The sequence below is a fragment of the Pan paniscus genome, chromosome 10, assembly GCF_029289425.2.
Source record: "Pan paniscus chromosome 10, NHGRI_mPanPan1-v2.0_pri, whole genome shotgun sequence".
NCBI lineage: Eukaryota > Metazoa > Chordata > Mammalia > Primates > Hominidae > Pan > Pan paniscus.
Genome location: NC_073259.2, coordinates 130,663,680 through 130,681,175, shown reverse-complemented (window position 1 = coordinate 130,681,175; position 17,496 = coordinate 130,663,680). Strand labels below are relative to the sequence as shown.

General features: G+C 40.0%; 1 protein-coding gene across 2 annotated transcripts in view; it reads right to left on the bottom strand.

Annotated features, from left to right (window-relative positions):
• The window catches only part of KNTC1 (kinetochore associated 1), a 98,700-nt gene that overhangs the window by 36,564 nt on the left and 44,640 nt on the right, over positions 1-17,496 (bottom strand). For both annotated transcript variants that reach the window (XM_003806558.5, XM_055096278.1), the window contains 16 exons: positions 16,372-16,491; positions 16,143-16,286; positions 15,088-15,186; positions 13,822-13,925; positions 13,569-13,668; positions 12,426-12,560; positions 11,711-11,830; positions 9,871-9,943; positions 9,177-9,244; positions 6,854-7,134; positions 5,385-5,557; positions 4,845-4,942; positions 4,061-4,199; positions 3,081-3,137; positions 1,964-2,127; positions 1,022-1,126 (listed from right to left, as the gene is read on the bottom strand). In XM_003806558.5, coding sequence (XP_003806606.1) covers positions 1,022-1,126; positions 1,964-2,127; positions 3,081-3,137; positions 4,061-4,199; positions 4,845-4,942; positions 5,385-5,557; positions 6,854-7,134; positions 9,177-9,244; positions 9,871-9,943; positions 11,711-11,830; positions 12,426-12,560; positions 13,569-13,668; positions 13,822-13,925; positions 15,088-15,186; positions 16,143-16,286; positions 16,372-16,491 — 1,980 coding nt within the window. The remainder of the gene's footprint in view (positions 1-1,021; positions 1,127-1,963; positions 2,128-3,080; positions 3,138-4,060; positions 4,200-4,844; positions 4,943-5,384; positions 5,558-6,853; positions 7,135-9,176; positions 9,245-9,870; positions 9,944-11,710; positions 11,831-12,425; positions 12,561-13,568; positions 13,669-13,821; positions 13,926-15,087; positions 15,187-16,142; positions 16,287-16,371; positions 16,492-17,496) is intronic.

Genomic DNA, 17,496 nt, shown 5'->3' with positions numbered 1-17,496 from the left:
ACTCCAGCCTGGACGAGAGTGCGAGACTCCGTCTCAAAAAAAAAAAAAAAAAAAAAAAAAAAAAAATTTGGGGGGCCCGGGCACAATATCATGCCTGTACTTTCAGCATTTCAGGAGACCAAGGTGGAAGGATTGCTCGAGGCCAAGAGTCCAAGACCAGCCTGAGCAACACAGTGAGACCTGTCTCTACAAAAAATTTTTACAAATTAGCCAGGCATGGTGGCACACCAGCAGCCCCAGATACTCAGGAGGCTGAGCAGCAGGAGGGTTGCTTGAGCCCATGAGTTCAAGGCTGCAGTAAGCTATGATGGTGCCTCTGCACTATAGCCTAGGTGACGGAGTGAGACCCTGTCTCCAAAAAAAAAAAAACACAATTTTTTTAAAGAAGTAATCTGACAAATGAAATTAAATGCTTAATGCAACTATATTTTCACCAAATACAGTTGATGAAACATTAAATATTTCTAATATTTAAAAACATCTAATAAAAAATCTAATATTTAAAATATTAGAATCTTTTAAAAAATAAAGGGTAATGGAAAATTAGGATTTCTGCAATAGAAATAAGTGAAAGGATCATTGGAATGCTTTAATCTGTAAAATAAATAACTACAGAGTGGGGCACAGTTGCTCATGCCTATAATCTCAGTGACTTGGGAGGCTGAGGCAGGAGGATAACTAGAACCCAGAAGTTCAAGGCTGTAGCAAACTATGATCATACTACTGCACTCCAGCCTGGGTGACAGAGAAAAACCTCATCTCTAAAAAATAAATAAATATAAGTAACCAAAATCAGGATACGACAGTGGACAAGATTGACTACTATTTCATAAAAGCTCTATAGCATGTCAATTACCATAATAAAAATATAATTGATTAGCTATAAGACAGTTTCTTGAAGTTTTTGAATAGTAAAATACTACTGTACTGAATCATAAACTATTGAGTCATATGCAGTTAACTGAGGTAAAAGGCAAAAAAAAAAAAAAAAACAAAATTTTTACCCAGAACAAATACTTACTTTGTGCAGTAGTGTTGTAGCATTTTCCCTGATAAATATAACAGCTTTTTCTTTCAATTCCATAACAACATGCCTTGATTTAACTAATGTAGTCTCTCCAAATAACTTTTAGAAAAGAAGAAAAAAATATTTAGGTCTAGTTCTATATATCATTCTGAAAAATTTTTCAAATATTAAGGAACTTTGGTGAAAATTCATCATTATATCCAAAAAGTATCAGAATTTAACCTATAGTGCTAGAAAGGGGTGGGGGACTGACTGGGAGGGAGCAAAGAGGAAGCATTAAAAATACCCTAAGTCTTCACTGTGGTGTTGGTGACAAGGTGAGTACATTGGTTGATATACTTAAAATGTGCATTTTAATTTTGAAAGTTATACCTCAATACAGTTCATTAAAAAAGAGTCAGCATTTAATACCTATCAACAGAGTAGTAGAAATGAAGACAACTCCCTCTGAGGCCCAGTTTCATAAGCGAGTTATCAACAGTTAGTTTGTCTTCTAGAATCTCTTCAATGATGCTCAATGATACTCTCAGAAATAATTATAATAATTTGGCCATTTAGGTGATAACAAAACAAACAGCAGATATTTTGACCAAATGTGGTATAGTGGACACTGCACTAAGCTTAGAGTGTGAAGACTTACCACTACAATATAAAACCTTGGTTAACTTATTCCACCTCCCTGAATCTGAGCTGAGCTTCCACATTTGTAAACTGGAAACTCTCAGGGCTGTTGCAAAGAATGAGTATGGAAATGTGTGCAGGCACCTTATTCCCACACCAGATTCTTAGAGATGCTCAACAAATGTTCTTAAATCTGACGAATTACCAATTTCCTTGCTACAAAGACAACAGGAAAACGTGGACTCCAAATTCCTCTGTTAGCGCTTTTACATCTATATTCACCCCAAGTCAAAGTATTTGTTCTTGACGCTATACCTTTTCACTCAAAGTGGCATTCATGAAGTTTGACACAGAGTGCTGAAGACAGGTACCAAATGAACCAACCACAAATCTTAGGGCTAGCTCCCACTGGCTAGATTCCTGAAGATTCTGAAGCAGGGCAGAGATGGAATTTATAACAGGTAAAACAAGGCCATCTCCTGCAGAGTGATAAAGGATTTTAATATTTAGATTTTTTAAACAAAGAAAGATCATATTATTGAAAACTGTTTTCAGGGACAGCCTGCTTCTTCAATACAGATAACAGTCATGGAGTTTGTTCTCAGTTAGTTAATGAGAAGTTAACATGAGGCTTGACTTAAACCAGAAAATAACTAAGTCCACTAGTTAATGAGATCCTTTGATTGTAACTTGCCTATTTTAGCTGAAGAAAAACCATTTCTCCATTTGAAAGATAAAAATTTATAAACAAATTCATAGAAGTTAACACTATAAGCCAAATCACATAATCTACTGAACTTTTAAACAAATAACAATGTAAAAATAATAACTAAACAATTACATTAAGGATATTAAATCACATTCATATTTAGAATTTCAAGAAATTTCTAGAACTACAATTTTTTGTTTTTTTAGAGATAGGGTCTTCTGTTGCCCAGGCTGGAGTACAGTAGTGCCATCATAGCTCATTGCAGCCCTGACCTCCTGGGCTCAAGAGATCCTCCCACCTCAGCCTCCCAAGTAACCAGGACTACAGGAGCACACCACCATTTCTTTCTATTAAGAAATCTTAAGGCCAGACGTGGTGGCTCATGCCTGTAATCCCAGCACTTTGGGAGGCTGAGGCGGGTGGATCACCTGACGTCAGGAGTTCAAGACCAGGCTGGCCAACATGGTGAAATCCTGTCTCTACTAAAAATACAAAGGAACTAGCTCGGCGTGGTGGCACATGCCTGTAATCCCAGCTACTTGGGACGCTAAGGCAGGAGAACTGCTTGAGCCCAGGAGGTGGAGAGGTTGCAGTGAGCTCCGATCATGCCATTTCACTCCAGCCTGGGCAACAGAGCAAGACTCTGTCTCAAAAAAATAAAATAAATAAATAAATAAATAAATAAATATTAATAGAATGCTATATATTTCTTGTGCCAAATACCTTCATTAAGGGAGCAGTATGGCAAACTGGTAGACTCCAAGGGATATCTCTTGCTTTCTACAAAAGATAATAAAACATTAAACAACACTAAATAGATGGCCACACTAAAAGCCCAGACTTCATCACTATGCAATATATCCATGTAACAAAATAGCACTTGGACCCCTTAAATTCATACAACTAATAAATAACCCTCACACAGCACATACAGTCACAGATGTGTAAATATTTCACTATTATAAAAAAAGTTCTAAAGCGAACTGATGCTTTAAAAATAAATATACACAGGAAAATGCACAGGTAAGTGTATAACCTGATAAATGTCCACAAACTGAAGAAGCAGCATCCAGATAAAGAAATAGAACATCGGCCGGGCGCGGTGGCTCACGCCTGTAATCCCTGCACTTTGGAAGGCTGAGGCGGGCAGGGCAGATCACTTGAGGTCAGGAGATTGAGACCAGCCTGGCCAACATGGTGAAACCCCATCTCTACTAAAAATACAAAATTAGCCAGGCGTGGTGGCATGAGCCTATAATTCCAGCTACCTGGGAGGCTGAGGCACGATAATTGCTTGAACCCAGGAGGCAGAGGTTGCAGTGAGCTGAGATCATGCCACTGCACTCCAGCCTGAGTGACAGAGCAGGACTCCGTCTCAAAAACAAAACAAAACAAAACAAAACAAACAAACAAAAAAGAAACAAAACATTGCCAGCTCCCCAGCTCCCTCCTTTCCCTTTCCCACCCTCAAGGGTAACCACTGCCCTGACTTCAAACAGCACCAGCTTAGTCCTAGCCTGTGTTTGTACTTTACATAAATGAAATCACACAGTATTTATTCTTTTGTATCTGCTTCTTTAGCTCCACATTATGCTTATAAGGTTCGCCCACATTACTGTGTGTAGTTCTAGCTCCAAACCTCTACAGTTTAAATTTACATAAGACAGAAACACATAGAAAATAATGATACAAATAAGACTTACCAGCTAGAGGCACAAGAGATGAAATCAGTTCATAAATCACTGGAAGCACCATCTGTGACTCAAGAACAATTCCATCTTCACTGAAGAAGTCACTGTAAGACCACTCTTCATATGGATCTTTATGTGTCCCAAAAGAAGCCTAGGTGCCAAATCATACAAAAAAGAGAGAAGTCAGTACGCTGCACAACACATTGTTTCTTCTGGTCTATGGCTTATAGAAATTTCATTTTAAGTTAAACTCTAACAGAAGGACAATGTCGAGGGAGGCCTTGCTGGAGGCCCAATGTTTTGAAAGATAGTGCAAATTAAAGCCAATCAAGTGACTGGAACAGAGAAGTGGCCTCATGCCCTTACGTTGTTTTCCGGTCTAGGGTAAGAAAACATAAGAGGTGGATTCAGTATTTTCATAAACTTTGCAAATGATTAAAAAACGGCCCAGGTGCAGTGGCTCATGCCTGTAATCCGAGCACTTTGAGAGGCTGAGGTGGGGGAATCACTTGAGCCCAGGAATTGAAGACCAGCCTAGACAAGATGGTGAGACCCTGTCTCTGCAAAAAAAAAAATTTTTTTAATTAGTCAGATGTGGTGGCACACACTTGTAGTCCCAGCTACTCAGAAGGCTGAGGTGGGAGGACTGCTTAAGCCCAGTTCAAGACTGCAGTAAGCCTTGATCATGCCACTGCACTCCAGCCTGGGTGACAGAACAAAACCCTGTCCGAAAAAAAAAAAAAGGTGCATAATGCGTTGCCCAGGATTTAAGGGAAAAAACTCAAAAGTAACTTACTTTCATGAGGATTCCACAGTCATCCATTTGGCATTGTCTGGAAAGCTCTACAGCCATTAAAGTATGTTTACATAGTTCTAAAGCATCTAGTAAAAAATCTGAAACAAAATGGAGAAAAATCATTAAACTCATATTTCATGTCTTTAGGATAATGAAAACAACCTTTTAATAATTACCATTTAAAATTCTAAGGAAGGCCACAATGTAGATAGAAAGGTTCCATATAGCTTTGACTACCCTAAAAAGTTAAATTTTTTCTCAAGCTTGACTTGAAAATAAGATCAGATATGGGAGGCAAGGAATTTCATAATCCTACAAAAGTGAGTAATGTCAACAGTCAGAAATGACATTGTTAGTATTTTGAAATACTTTCAAACAATAATCCTCAAAGAGAATCAATTATAAGCATCCCTTTGTGAAATGCAGATACTATCTCTAGTCTGATTACCGTGATGTCCAATTGTAAAGAGACAGCATTTGGGAGACAAGTATGACATGAACCAGAGAATATAAAACTATGTATATTATAAATATTGTCACCTGGACTGCAAATGGTGGCAGCTTGGCTTGCTAGATCATGTATCATGGAAGGAAGATTCAGTCCCACAGGCACTGTCACTGGGACATTATCAGCCAACATCTGACAAAGCTTCTGACATGTCAGAAATAGCAATTTCCCAGTGTCAGCATTGCAGTGATACTTAAACAAGTCGCTTTGGAAGAAAGAAAGTATTGGTAGTTAGAATACTCACATTGAAAGTAAACGCATGGCCTTTCTTGGATTAATATATCACCACCACCATCAACACATTAAATGTCTTTTAAATGTTCTCATGGTATATAGTGTAGTTTTTCTTTTGTTTTTTTGAGACAGGCTCTAGCCCCATCGCCTAGGCAGGAGTGCAGTGGCACAATCATGGCTCACTGCAGCCTCAACCTCCAGGGTCAAGCAATCTTCTCACTTCAGCCTCCCAAGTAGCTGAGACTACAGGTGTGTGCCACCACACTTGGCTAATTTTTAAATTTTTTTGTAGAGATGAGCTCTCACTATGTTGCCCAGGCTGGTCTCAAACTCCTGGGCTGAAGTAATCCTCCTGCCTTGGCCTCCCAAATTGCTGGGATTACAGGTGTGAGTCACCGTGCCCAGCCTGTTTTTCTTTTTCTGAGACTGAGTCTCACTCTGTCACCCAGGCTGGAGTGTAATGGCACGATCTGGGCTCACTGCAACCTCCACCTCCCAGGTTCAAGCGATTCTCCTGCCTCGGCCTCCCGAGTAGCTGGGATTAGAGGTGCCCACCACCACACCCGACTAACAGTTGTATTTTTAGTAGAGACAGGGTTTCACTGTGTTGGCCAGGCTGGTCTTGAACTCCTGACCTCAAGTGATCTGCCCACCTCAGCCTCCCAAAGTACTGGGATTACAGGCGTGAGTCACCACACCTGGCCCCAGCCTGTTTTTCAAATGACTAAGGATACCATTAAATGCTGAAGTGCACAGTAACCTAAATTTAATGGTTATGTTACCTAACTCTGCAGTATTGCTTACTTGCCTTTTATGCTACTACTTTCTGACACTGAGGCCCAAAATACGCTCTGAAGGTGAGAAATCAAGAATTGCTTCTGTGAAAAAAGAGTGTCACTGGCCCTACCCTTATGACTGAAGAAATCAGGCAGTTGTTACTTTCTTTCTTTTTGTGAGACGGAGTCTTGCCCTGTAGCTCAGGCTGGAGTGCAGTGGTGTGATCTCAGCTCACTGCAACCTGCCACGATCCTGCCTCAGCCTCCCTAGTAGCTGGGACTATAGGCACATGCCATCACGCCTGGCTAACTTTTTGTATTTTTAGCAGAGACAGGGTTTCACCATGTTAGCCAGGATGGTCTTGATCTCCTGACCTTGTGATCCGCCTGCCTCGGCCTCCTAAATTGCTGGGATTACAGGTATGAGTCACCGTGCCCAGCCGCAATTTACTTTCAGAGAAGCTATGCAATTCAGGGATCTGGAATGTCACCTGCATTTTTTCAGTGCTGTTTTGATGTTCCCATCTTTTAAGGCTCTCAAGGTCAGCTCTGCCTCCAGCTCTTGTTTGGACATCTGCAGGGCCAGCGCCTGTCTGTGCAGCTTTGATTCCATGCTTGGGCTCCTCACCTCAGCAGCTATGGGCTCTGGGGTGCTCCCAGGTTTGTGTTTCGCCTGTGCAACTTCGTGAGCTTTAATGTGCTGCTCACGGAGATCTGCTACCAGGGAACTATTGCTATAATCTTCAAATGAAAGAAAGACCTCAAAGTTCTCCTGTAGCAAAGGTAAGCAAGACAAAGTCCCAAGTCTGTTTAATCTATTGTTTAAAATAATCATTTTCATTAGTTTTTTTTTTCATAATTTCAACTTTTATTTTAGATTCAGGGGTACATGTCTGGGCTTCTCACCTGGGTATATTGTGTGATGCTGAGGCTTGAGGTACAACTGATCCCATCACCCAGCATAGTACCTGATGGGTAGTTTTTCGACCTTTGCCCTCCTCCCCTCCCCACCTCAGCAAGGTAGTTCCCAGTTGTTTACATCCATCCATTCATTCATTTTAAGGCAGGGTTTCACTCTGTTGCCCAGGCTGGAGTGCAGTGGTATAAACACAGCTCCTGCAGCCTCCACCTTCTAGTCTCACACCATCTTCTTGCTTCAGCCTCCAAAGTAGCTGGGACTGCAGGCACGCATCACCACGCCCAGCTAATTTTTGTTATTTTTAGTAGAGACGAGGTCTCACTATGTTGCCTAGGGTAGTCTCAAACTCATGAGCTCAAGTGATCCTCTAGCCTCATTCTCCCAAAGCGTTGGGATTACAGGCATGAACCACTGCACCCGGCCTCCAGATGGTTTTCACAGAGAAAGCTATTTACAGCTGGTCTCAAATTTTTGGGTCATAGGACTCCTTTACATGCTTAATTGTATGATTCCACTTATATGAAATAGCTAGAATAAGCAAATTCACAGCGACAGAAAGTAGAGATAACCAGGGGCTGCGAGAAGAGAGGAAAGGGGAGTTATTTTTTCATGGCTACAGAGTTTCTGCTCAGGGTCATGAAAAAGTAGATAGAGGTGATGCCTGCACAACACTGTGAATGTAATTAACACCACTGAATTACAAACTAAATAACTGTTAACATGGAACATTTTGTTATAAGTATTTTAACAAAATTAATAATGCATCCACGCACGGTGGCTCACACCTATAATCCCAGTATTTTGGGAGGCTGAGGCGGGCAGATCGCTTGAGGCCAGGAGTTTGAGACCAGCCTGGCAAACATGGCAAAACCCCGTCTCTATTAAAAACATAAAAACTAGCTAGGTGTGGTGGCACATGCCTGGAGTCTCAGCTACTCAAGAGGCTGAGACAGGAGAATCTCTTGAACCTGGGAGGCAGAATCTGCAGTAAGCTGAGATCATGCCACAGCCCTCCAGCCTGGGCAACAGAGTGAGACTTTGTCTCAAAAAAAGAAAAAAGGCCAGGCGCAGTGGCTCACACCTGTAATCCCAGCACTTTGGGAGGCCGAGGTGGGCGGATCACCTGAGGTCAGGAGTTTGAGACCAGCCTGACCCACACAGAGAAACCCCAACTCTACTTAAAATACAAAATTAGCCGGGCTTGGTGGCACATGCCTATAATCCCAGCTACTTGGGAAGGCTGAGGCAAGAGAATCACTTGAACCTGGGAGGTGGAGGTTGCGATGAGCCGAGATCACGCCATTGCACTCCAGCCTGGGCAACAAGAGCAAAACTCCATCTCAAAAAAAAAAAAAAAAAAAAAAAAAAATTAATAACACAACATAACAAAAAAATCATTGAATTGTATATTTTAAGTGGATGAATTCTATGGTATGTAAATTACATCTCAATACAGCTGTTGAGAGAGAGAGAGAGAAGGAAAACCAGTATCTCCAGTCCCTAAAGGCTAGTGCAAAAAACTTTTTTTTTTTTTTTTTGAGATGGCGTCTCGATCTGTCACCCAGGCTGGAGTCCAGTGGTGCTATCTCAGCTCACTGCAACCTCCGCCTCCCGGGTTCAAGCAATTCTCCTGCCTCGGCCTCCCGATTAGCTGGGACTACAGGTGAGTGCCACCACGCCTGGCTAATTTTTTGTATTTTTAGTAGAGACGGGGTTTCACCGTGTTAGCCAGGATGATCTCGATCTCCTGACCTTGTGATCCACTCACCTTGGCCTCCCAAAGTGCTGGGATTACAGGGGTAAGCCACTGCGCCCAGCCATACAGAAAACTTTAAGGAGGGAAAAATGCACTGATTGGTCAAGTAATAATGTTTAACATGGCTCAATATGTTTACCTGTAAGCTAGCAACCTCTTTAAATAGTTTCAACATTTCTTCACATTCGTCCTTCTTCTGCAGATTGTCTGTAATTAAATTTTTAAAAGTTATAGCAGACATGCAAATTCTCATATTATCAGAATTTTAAAAAGAAGAAATTTTAATTAGCTTTGGTTCTCTCATCTCAAGTCTTCAGTAGTTCTTCTCAAATGATAATATATAGAAACTAAGTACAAAAAGATCTAATTTGAAAAAATCTAATTATTCTTTCAGGAGGTAGAAAACAGAAGTTTATGTGTTACAAAAAAGTTATTTTTCTGAAGTAAATTGTAGCTTCTTTTTTTCCCCTGGAAAGTTACTTTCTTCACTGTTTTATTTAACTTCCAGTTCAAATGGCTTCTCCCCACCATCATAAGCAACTGATAAATGAGAAAAATGAGCAATGAGTGCGAGACGCTAAGGAAATCTAGTCTAGCACTAAATAGTAAGTGAGCATATAAAGAAATGATAGGTTGATTTTGCATGCATCTGTTCTTGAATTGCTGATAAAGGAATAAAGGAAGACTTTTCATGAAGCAAAATGGGTAAGATCAATAAAGACAATCAGAACCAGAAAAACTGTGGGTACGGTGAGAGTTGTCTTCGATGCCTCTTTCTGAAGAGGGTGAGCTTTGGAACAAAACTGAGATGAGAAAACAGAAGTAAAAGCTACCTTTCTGAATGTCACATAGTATCTTAAGAATGTCCACGGATGTCTTCGCTACAGACATTCTCCAGGCCTTGCCCTAAAAATAAATAAATAAAGCGAAATAAAATCTACTTCCTTTTCTGACCACTTCAGTAGTACATATACAAATACACAAAAACCACAGAAGCAGAAAAAACAATCGTGGAGGAGTTGGGCAGCTGAGAAATGGATCGTTAATGAGCGTTACACAGGGTAGACCTGAAAAACTCCAGTATGAACTCCTGGATATATGATTTAGAAATATCAAAGAATATGCAACTCTCCCAAATAACCTTTCAACTACATTATGATTAATAGATCCTTATTCGCTTTTAGAGTTATTTACTATTTGAAAAAACATTTGGAAAAGTTAAAAAGAACAGAAGTCTAAAAAATGGCCTAGAGAACAGAAGTCTAATAAATAATCACTACCTTCCAGTGATTATTTAAAAAAATTTTAAGAGAAGGAAAAAAAGGAGGTGCTTTAATTAAAAGACATGATGTATGTAAAATGTTTAGTAAGTGCCTCGCCAATAAAAAAATTCAAATATTTTCATAATGGGAGCAATTCAAACTGGTACTTAAGAATACAGACTATGGTATTAGACAGTTTGAGCTGAGGTTCTGCCCCTTTCTAACAACCTTGGAAAAAAGTCATTTACTTTCATATTTTGGTTTTTGAACTTAATATATAAGGAGACAACAATAGGAACTACTTTACACCTTTGTTATGAACAAGAAGTAGCTATTTAACCTAATGCCTATTGCATAGTAAATATTAGGTGTTAAAAACAACAATAACTTCATTTTCCAACAGAAAAAAACATTACTGAAATGGACTGAGAGAAGTTGGGAGGTATCTATCCTTAGGGGTTTAAAAATCCAACTATTGGCCAAGTGTGGTGGCTCACACCTGTAATCCTAGCACTTTGGAAGGCCGAGGCAGGCAGATCAGTTGGCATCAGGAGTTTGAGACCAGCCTGGCCAACATGGTGAAACCCGTCTCTAGTAAAAATACATAAATTAGCCAGGTGTGGTGGCGGACGCCTGTAATCCCAGCTACTCCCAGCTGAGGCAGGAGAATCGCTTCAACCTGAGAGGCAGAGGTTGCAGTGAGTCAAGATCGCGCCACTGCGCTCCAGCCTGAGCAACAGAGCAAGACTCTGTCTCAAAAAAGAAAAGAAAAGAAAAGAAAAGAAAAAAACCCAACTATTGAGCATGGTGGTGCATGCCTGTAATCCCAGCTACTTGGGAGGCTAAGGCTAGAAGAGAACTTAAACTCAGGAGTTCAAGACCAGCCTGGGCAACATACCAAGACCTCATCTCCTATATATAATATTTAAAAAAAGAGAAAAAATTAAAAATCAGTAAGAATCCAGCTATTCTGGAAAAATCAAGTATTCCTCATCTGCAAAAAAGTAAACTCTCTTAAAACCATTTCTAAGTTTCAATGTTATAAGATTATATAGATTTATATTGGTTTTGTAGCTGACATTACTATTTGACAATAATTATGTCCTATATAACACAAAACATTGTTTATATTGCAAGGCTTTATAGAAACCTTTCATGTACAACAGCTGCTCCAAGACACCTGCTAACCCACAGCTCCCAGGTCATTCTCTGTGGGCTCAAGCAGCCGCTCCAAGGCAGCCACAATTGTTTTTTTTCTCCTAGTAGTAAATTTACCCAGGAATTTTTTCACTACGCCACCCTAGCAGCGAGAAGGGCAGATCTCCATATGTGTAAGTCCATCTTTTCTATCCTATTGATTAATAGCCATAAAAATTGGATTTACTTATATTTTACTTAGTGAAAATGTCACCTCTTTAGAATGATCTGGCTCTTCTTGTAACGCCAGTCGTGCCCATATGATGACTCTTTCTGCAGTTTTCTCAGCTTCAGCAGGAGGCAAAGACTTCAATAGAAGGAGACAGTCTTCACCCTATAAACAGGGTTTGAAAGGAAGAAAAAACAGCTGGTATTTGCAAAGGACGGTGTGGCCTTACCTCTTTCTTTTCTATTTAAAGATGAAAATACATCATTTGGAAAAATAGATTATGGTTCAATGTTTTAATAATCCGAAAATCCATTTTTATTTTATTTTACTTTAAGTTTCAGGGTACATGTGCAGAAAGTGCAGGCTTGTTACATGTGCCATGGTGGTTTGCTTCACCCATCAACCTGTCATGCACGTTTTAAGCCCTGCATGCATCAGCTATCCATCCTGATGCTGAAAATCCATTGTTGATGACAGCAAACAATAAAATAAATTTAAAATACAATCCTAGATACTGAAGAGTTAATTCCTAGGCATTGCTATGATTATAGAATCATATAAAAATAATGACATTTAAAAACACAACAGGCCAAGCATGGTAGCTCACACCAGTAATCTCAGCACTTTGGGAGGCTAAGGCAGGTGGATTACTTCAGGTTGAGAGTTTGAGACCAGCGTGACCAACATGGTGAACAAAAAACAACAACAACAACACAGAAACAAAGAAGCCATATGAAATGATAACATAAAACTTACAAACCTGTTCTCTATCAATCAGGTCAATAATTCTTAGACTGTAGATCTCATCATCAGATAACAAAAACGCTTGGGCTACCTTTAAAGCATCTTCTAAAGAAGATGGGACATCTTGTTTGAGAATGTATCTAACCACTCTCTGCAAAAGACAATATGAACATTTCTTTGTTATAGAACTCACAGAAAACCAAGAAATCACTTGCTTATAAGAGCAAAGTGGCCAAAAAATTTAAATAATGCAGCAAAAAACTAAATTGTATGAAAGATTAAAACATGATTTATATTCTGATCATTCCACAGTCCTGTCTTCTTTCTTCTACAGCTTCTTAATTTACTATTTGGTGTCTTTTTTTTGAGACAGAGTCTCCCTCTGTCGCCAGGCTAGAGTGCAGTGGCGCAATCTCGGCTCACTGCAACCTCTGCCTCCCAGGTTCAAGTGATTCTCCTCCCTCAGCCTCCCAAGTAGCTGGGACTACAGGCACATGCCACCACACCCTGCTAATTTTTTTGCATTTTTAGTAGAGACGGGGTTTTACCATGTTGGCCAGGATGGTCTTGATCTCTTGACCTTATGATCCACCCACCTTGGCCTCCCAAAGTGCTGGGATTACGGGTGTGAGCCACCGCACCTGGCCTATTTGGTGTCTTTAATACTCTCATAAAAAGGCCAGGAGCGGTAGCTCACGCCTGTAATCCCAACACTATGGGAGGCCGAGGCAGGCAGATCACCTGAGGTCGGGAGCTCAAGACCAACCAGCCTGACCAACATGGAGAAACCCCATCTCTACTAAAAATACAAAAAAAAATTAGCCAAGCGTGGTAGTGCATGCCTGTAATCCCAGCTACTCAGGAGGCTGAGGCAGGAAAATCACTTGAACCCAGAAGGCGGAGGTTGTGGTGAGCCAAGATTGCGGTGAGCCGAGATCGCGCCATTGCACTCCAGCCTGGGCAACAAGAGCGAAACTCTGTCAAAAAGAATAAATACTCTCATAAATAACTGAACACCTTATTAACATCATATCTAACAAAAGAAATGTAGTGGAAAAACCTAGCTCTATTAGCCTCCTAGAATATAAAATCCTCATTAAGTTTCCCATATTGCCCTAGAAATGAAAGAGAAAAAAGACTCTTCGAAGAGTGTACTTACCATTATTTCCTTGTTTAAGAGATTTACCTCTCTTATTCCATAGCCTCGTAAAAGTTTTTTCATCTCCATTAGTTTGTAACTTTCCTGTAATAACTTGACTCTGAAAGCAAATTTACCCATATTAACATGGATTGTCTTTTTTATGAAGTACTATGAGACACAGCAAACAATATAGAAACATAAATGAACATCAACTCAAAACACAATGTTTCTCCAGAGCATAACAACATTGTTTCGTAGACAGTCATCTTACTTGGGATGGTCCATTTCCAGGTGCTGTTTCACCAGTTGCTCCACAGCTGCACTCCAAGGAACCACTGCTGCATACATGATCTTGAGCACGGCATCAAATATGAGCTACAAAAGATGCACGCATGGACAAGGAACAGCCCTCAGGTTTACGATGCATGCAAGTGAACAGCACAGTCTAATCAGCAGGTCTTACATCAACCACATGGTAGTTTGAGAATATTTCATCCACTCACTGGAAAACCATTTATTTCTTCAGTTTTCACATATAGAGAACAATTTGACTATTCAGAAAAATTCAGAAGAGTATTTTTTCTGCTGTAAGCTAAGACATACAGCATTATTGCTTTCTACGGTCTCTACAATCCCTGGGTTTTTTTTGTTTTTTTGAGGCAGGGTCATGTTCCCATTGCCCAGGCTGGAGTGCAGTGGCGCGATCTCAGCTCACTGCAACCTCCACCTCCTGGGTTCAAGCGATTCTCCCGCCTCAGGCTCCCAAGTAGCTTGGACTACAGGCAAGCACCACCACACCTGGCTAATTTTTGTATTTTTTGTAGAGACGCGGTTCCACCATGTTGCCCAGGCAGGTCTCAAATTCCTGAGCTCAGGTGATCTGTCTGCCTTGGCTTCCAAAAGTGCTGGGATTACAGGCATGAGCCACTGTGTCCAGCCTCAGTCTCTGGTTTAAAAACAGTTTTCATTATTTTATTTCTATTTTATAGTGGCAATAACAGTGTGAAGTTAAAATAAAGGCATATTACAATATATTAACAAATGTCTCACATTGCAGCGAATAACTGAAAAAGAAAAGTCTCCATGTTTGCATAACCACAGAAAAGCCTGCAAAGATATGCATACAACTGTCCATGGAGGTTCCCCTGGGGGTGGAAATGAGTAAACATTCACTTTTTATTTTCTGTAATTAAAGAAAACAGACACTTTAGGAGAACGAAGCAGGCAGATCACTTGAGCCCAGGAGTTCAAGACCAGCCTGGGAAACCCTGTCTCTACAAAAAATACAAAAATTAGCTGGGCGTAGTGGCACACGCCTATGGTCCTAACTACTCAGGAGGCTGAGGTGGGGATTGCTTGAGCCAGGGAGATTGAGGCTGCAGTGAGCCATGATCATGTCACTGCATTCCAGCCTGGGCGACACAGCCAGACCCATCTCAAACAAAAACAAATACATGTCGCTTTTATGAACAGAAAAAAGCTTTCAGAAAAGATTTAATGCTCAAAAGGGAAACGCAAATGGTCACTATTTACTTACGTCCGTGTCAGATAAACACGCTATTACTGCCATGGCCTTTGCTTCCCATGCTGTTTCAAAGAGTGATGTGGACTTTGAGCTGCATCTATTCAGTAAATCCTAAAAAGGGATAAACATGTATGTTTTTTAAAAATTAAAAATCTCATTAAAAAAATGCCACATACAGCTAGATACAGATATTATATGGCCTTGATAGATGTGTTAAAAGAAAAAAACCCTAAAAATTCTAATTAGTCATAAATGTTGAACAATGGTCTAAAAATACAAAACTGCCAAAACATTAGCCTTTAGTTTTATATGGTATAGAAAATTTAAGAATGAAACATTCTTGAAGAATCTACAAATAAGATTACTGTAGCACATTAATAACATCCACAAGAAATAACTGCTAATATTTATTGAGTTCATGCTCCTGTGGTCTCACAATAGCCCTTTGAAGAAAGTACTGTGAAAGGGAAATATCTTGGGCCCCCAAGATCACTAAGGAAAACTCAGGCTGGAAACTGCTTAGGGCAAACTTGCCTCCCATTCTATCAAAGTTACCCCTCTGCTCACTGAGACAGCTGCATTATCTGATTGCCTCCTTTGGAAAGGCTAATCAGAAACTCAAAAGAATTTTAACGTTTGGAGTCTTCCTGCCTTTGCTTCAAGTTGTCCCACCTTTCCAGATCGAACCAATGTACTTCTTACATATGCTGACTGATGCCTCGTGTCTCTCCCTAAAATATATAAAACCAAGCTGTGCCCGGACCACCTTGGGTACATGTCGTCAGGACTTCCTGAGGCTGTGTCATGGGTGTATCCTCAACTTTGGCAAAATAAACTCCCTAAATTAACTGAGAACTGTCTCAGATTTTCCGGGTTCACAGTCCTCATATATCCCCCCTTTGCTCAAGATGGTTAGTAGCAGAATTAACCCACATTTTTAACCAATTCAATATGCTGCATGAGTCCTACTGAGAAAGCATATGACATTCCTTAAAGAGTTAAATATTTACTACAGCGCTACACTGCATAGATCCAAGAAATAAGACTAGATGTAAAGGAAAAGTTACCTCTATGTACAGCAAGAGAAGTTCCTCCTCTTGCAAGTCATGTTCTCTCATGTAAACTCTTATAAACCTCTCTAAGATGGAGGGAATAAGCTCTGGGGCCAGCACTTTATCAAACATTCGGAACACTATGGTGGTTGTATTTTCCTGGATGCCAAAAGAAAGATGGAATAAATACAGACTCTACCCATAACTTGATATACAAAATAATTCTTATGACCCTGGACTTTACCTTCTCAAAATCAGAGAGGGCTAATTTGCAGTTGTACTTCCTATGCAACGTGATCAACTCTCGCAAGTTATTTACCAAAGTCCTTAGCTGACATACTTCCTCTGTGTTCTGATAATCTTTCTAAAACAAAAGTGTTAAAGTTGTTAACGATATAAAATAAAAGTATGAGAGAAAAATAGAATCAGAATTATTTCAGATAAAATAAGAATTAACCCTGGTTATGCACGTTAAGAGGAAACCTGCAACTTTAAACCAACTTATGCTCTAAATTTTGTAGTATTTTAACCAAATTAGTATAGATCAGAATCTGAAAGATATTTTCTCTTAAAAAAATAGAAAAATTAAGAATATTAGTATAATACTTTTTCAGAACCCAAGTATACTTAGTACACAGCATCATTTAGATAGTGCTCAGTGTCCCATCTATCTATAGAGATTATATATCATAACCAGATATAAAGGCATAACATTTCCTAAAATTATATAAAAGAACAGAACCTTCGATATTGATAAAAGTTAACAGGGAAAAGATAAAAATAATGTTTTACAGCAAGAGGAAAAAGCTCTTATATAGAAAAGGTGACTTGACAGACACAACCTTTGAAAACTAATATTAATGTACTATCAAGACTTAATTTTTCCTTTTTTCTTTTTTTTTTGGGGGGGACAGAGTCATGCTCTGTCACCCAGGCAGGAGTGCAGTGGCACAATCTCGGCTCACTGCAACCTCTGCCTCCCCGGTTCAAGCGATTCTCCTGCCGCAGGCTCCCAAATAGCTGGGACTACAGGCACCCACCACCATGCCTGGCTAATTTTTTTTGTATTTTTACTAGGGATGGGGTTTCACCATGTTAATCAGGCTGATTTCAATCTCTTGACCTCAAATGATCTGCCCATCTCGGCCTCCCAAAGTGCTGGGATTACAGGCGTAAGCCATCGTGCCCAGCCAAGATTTAATTTTTCAAAGGATTGTGAAATGCTGCTAATGCAGAAAATCCCAATTATACCACTTAGCAGAATGTTTATATAGTTCCCCTTTTGGTTGGTTGAATAGAGAAAAACTGTTCATTAAAACAGGTTGAGGGGGGCCAGGAGCAGTGGCTCATGCCTGTAATCCAGCACTTT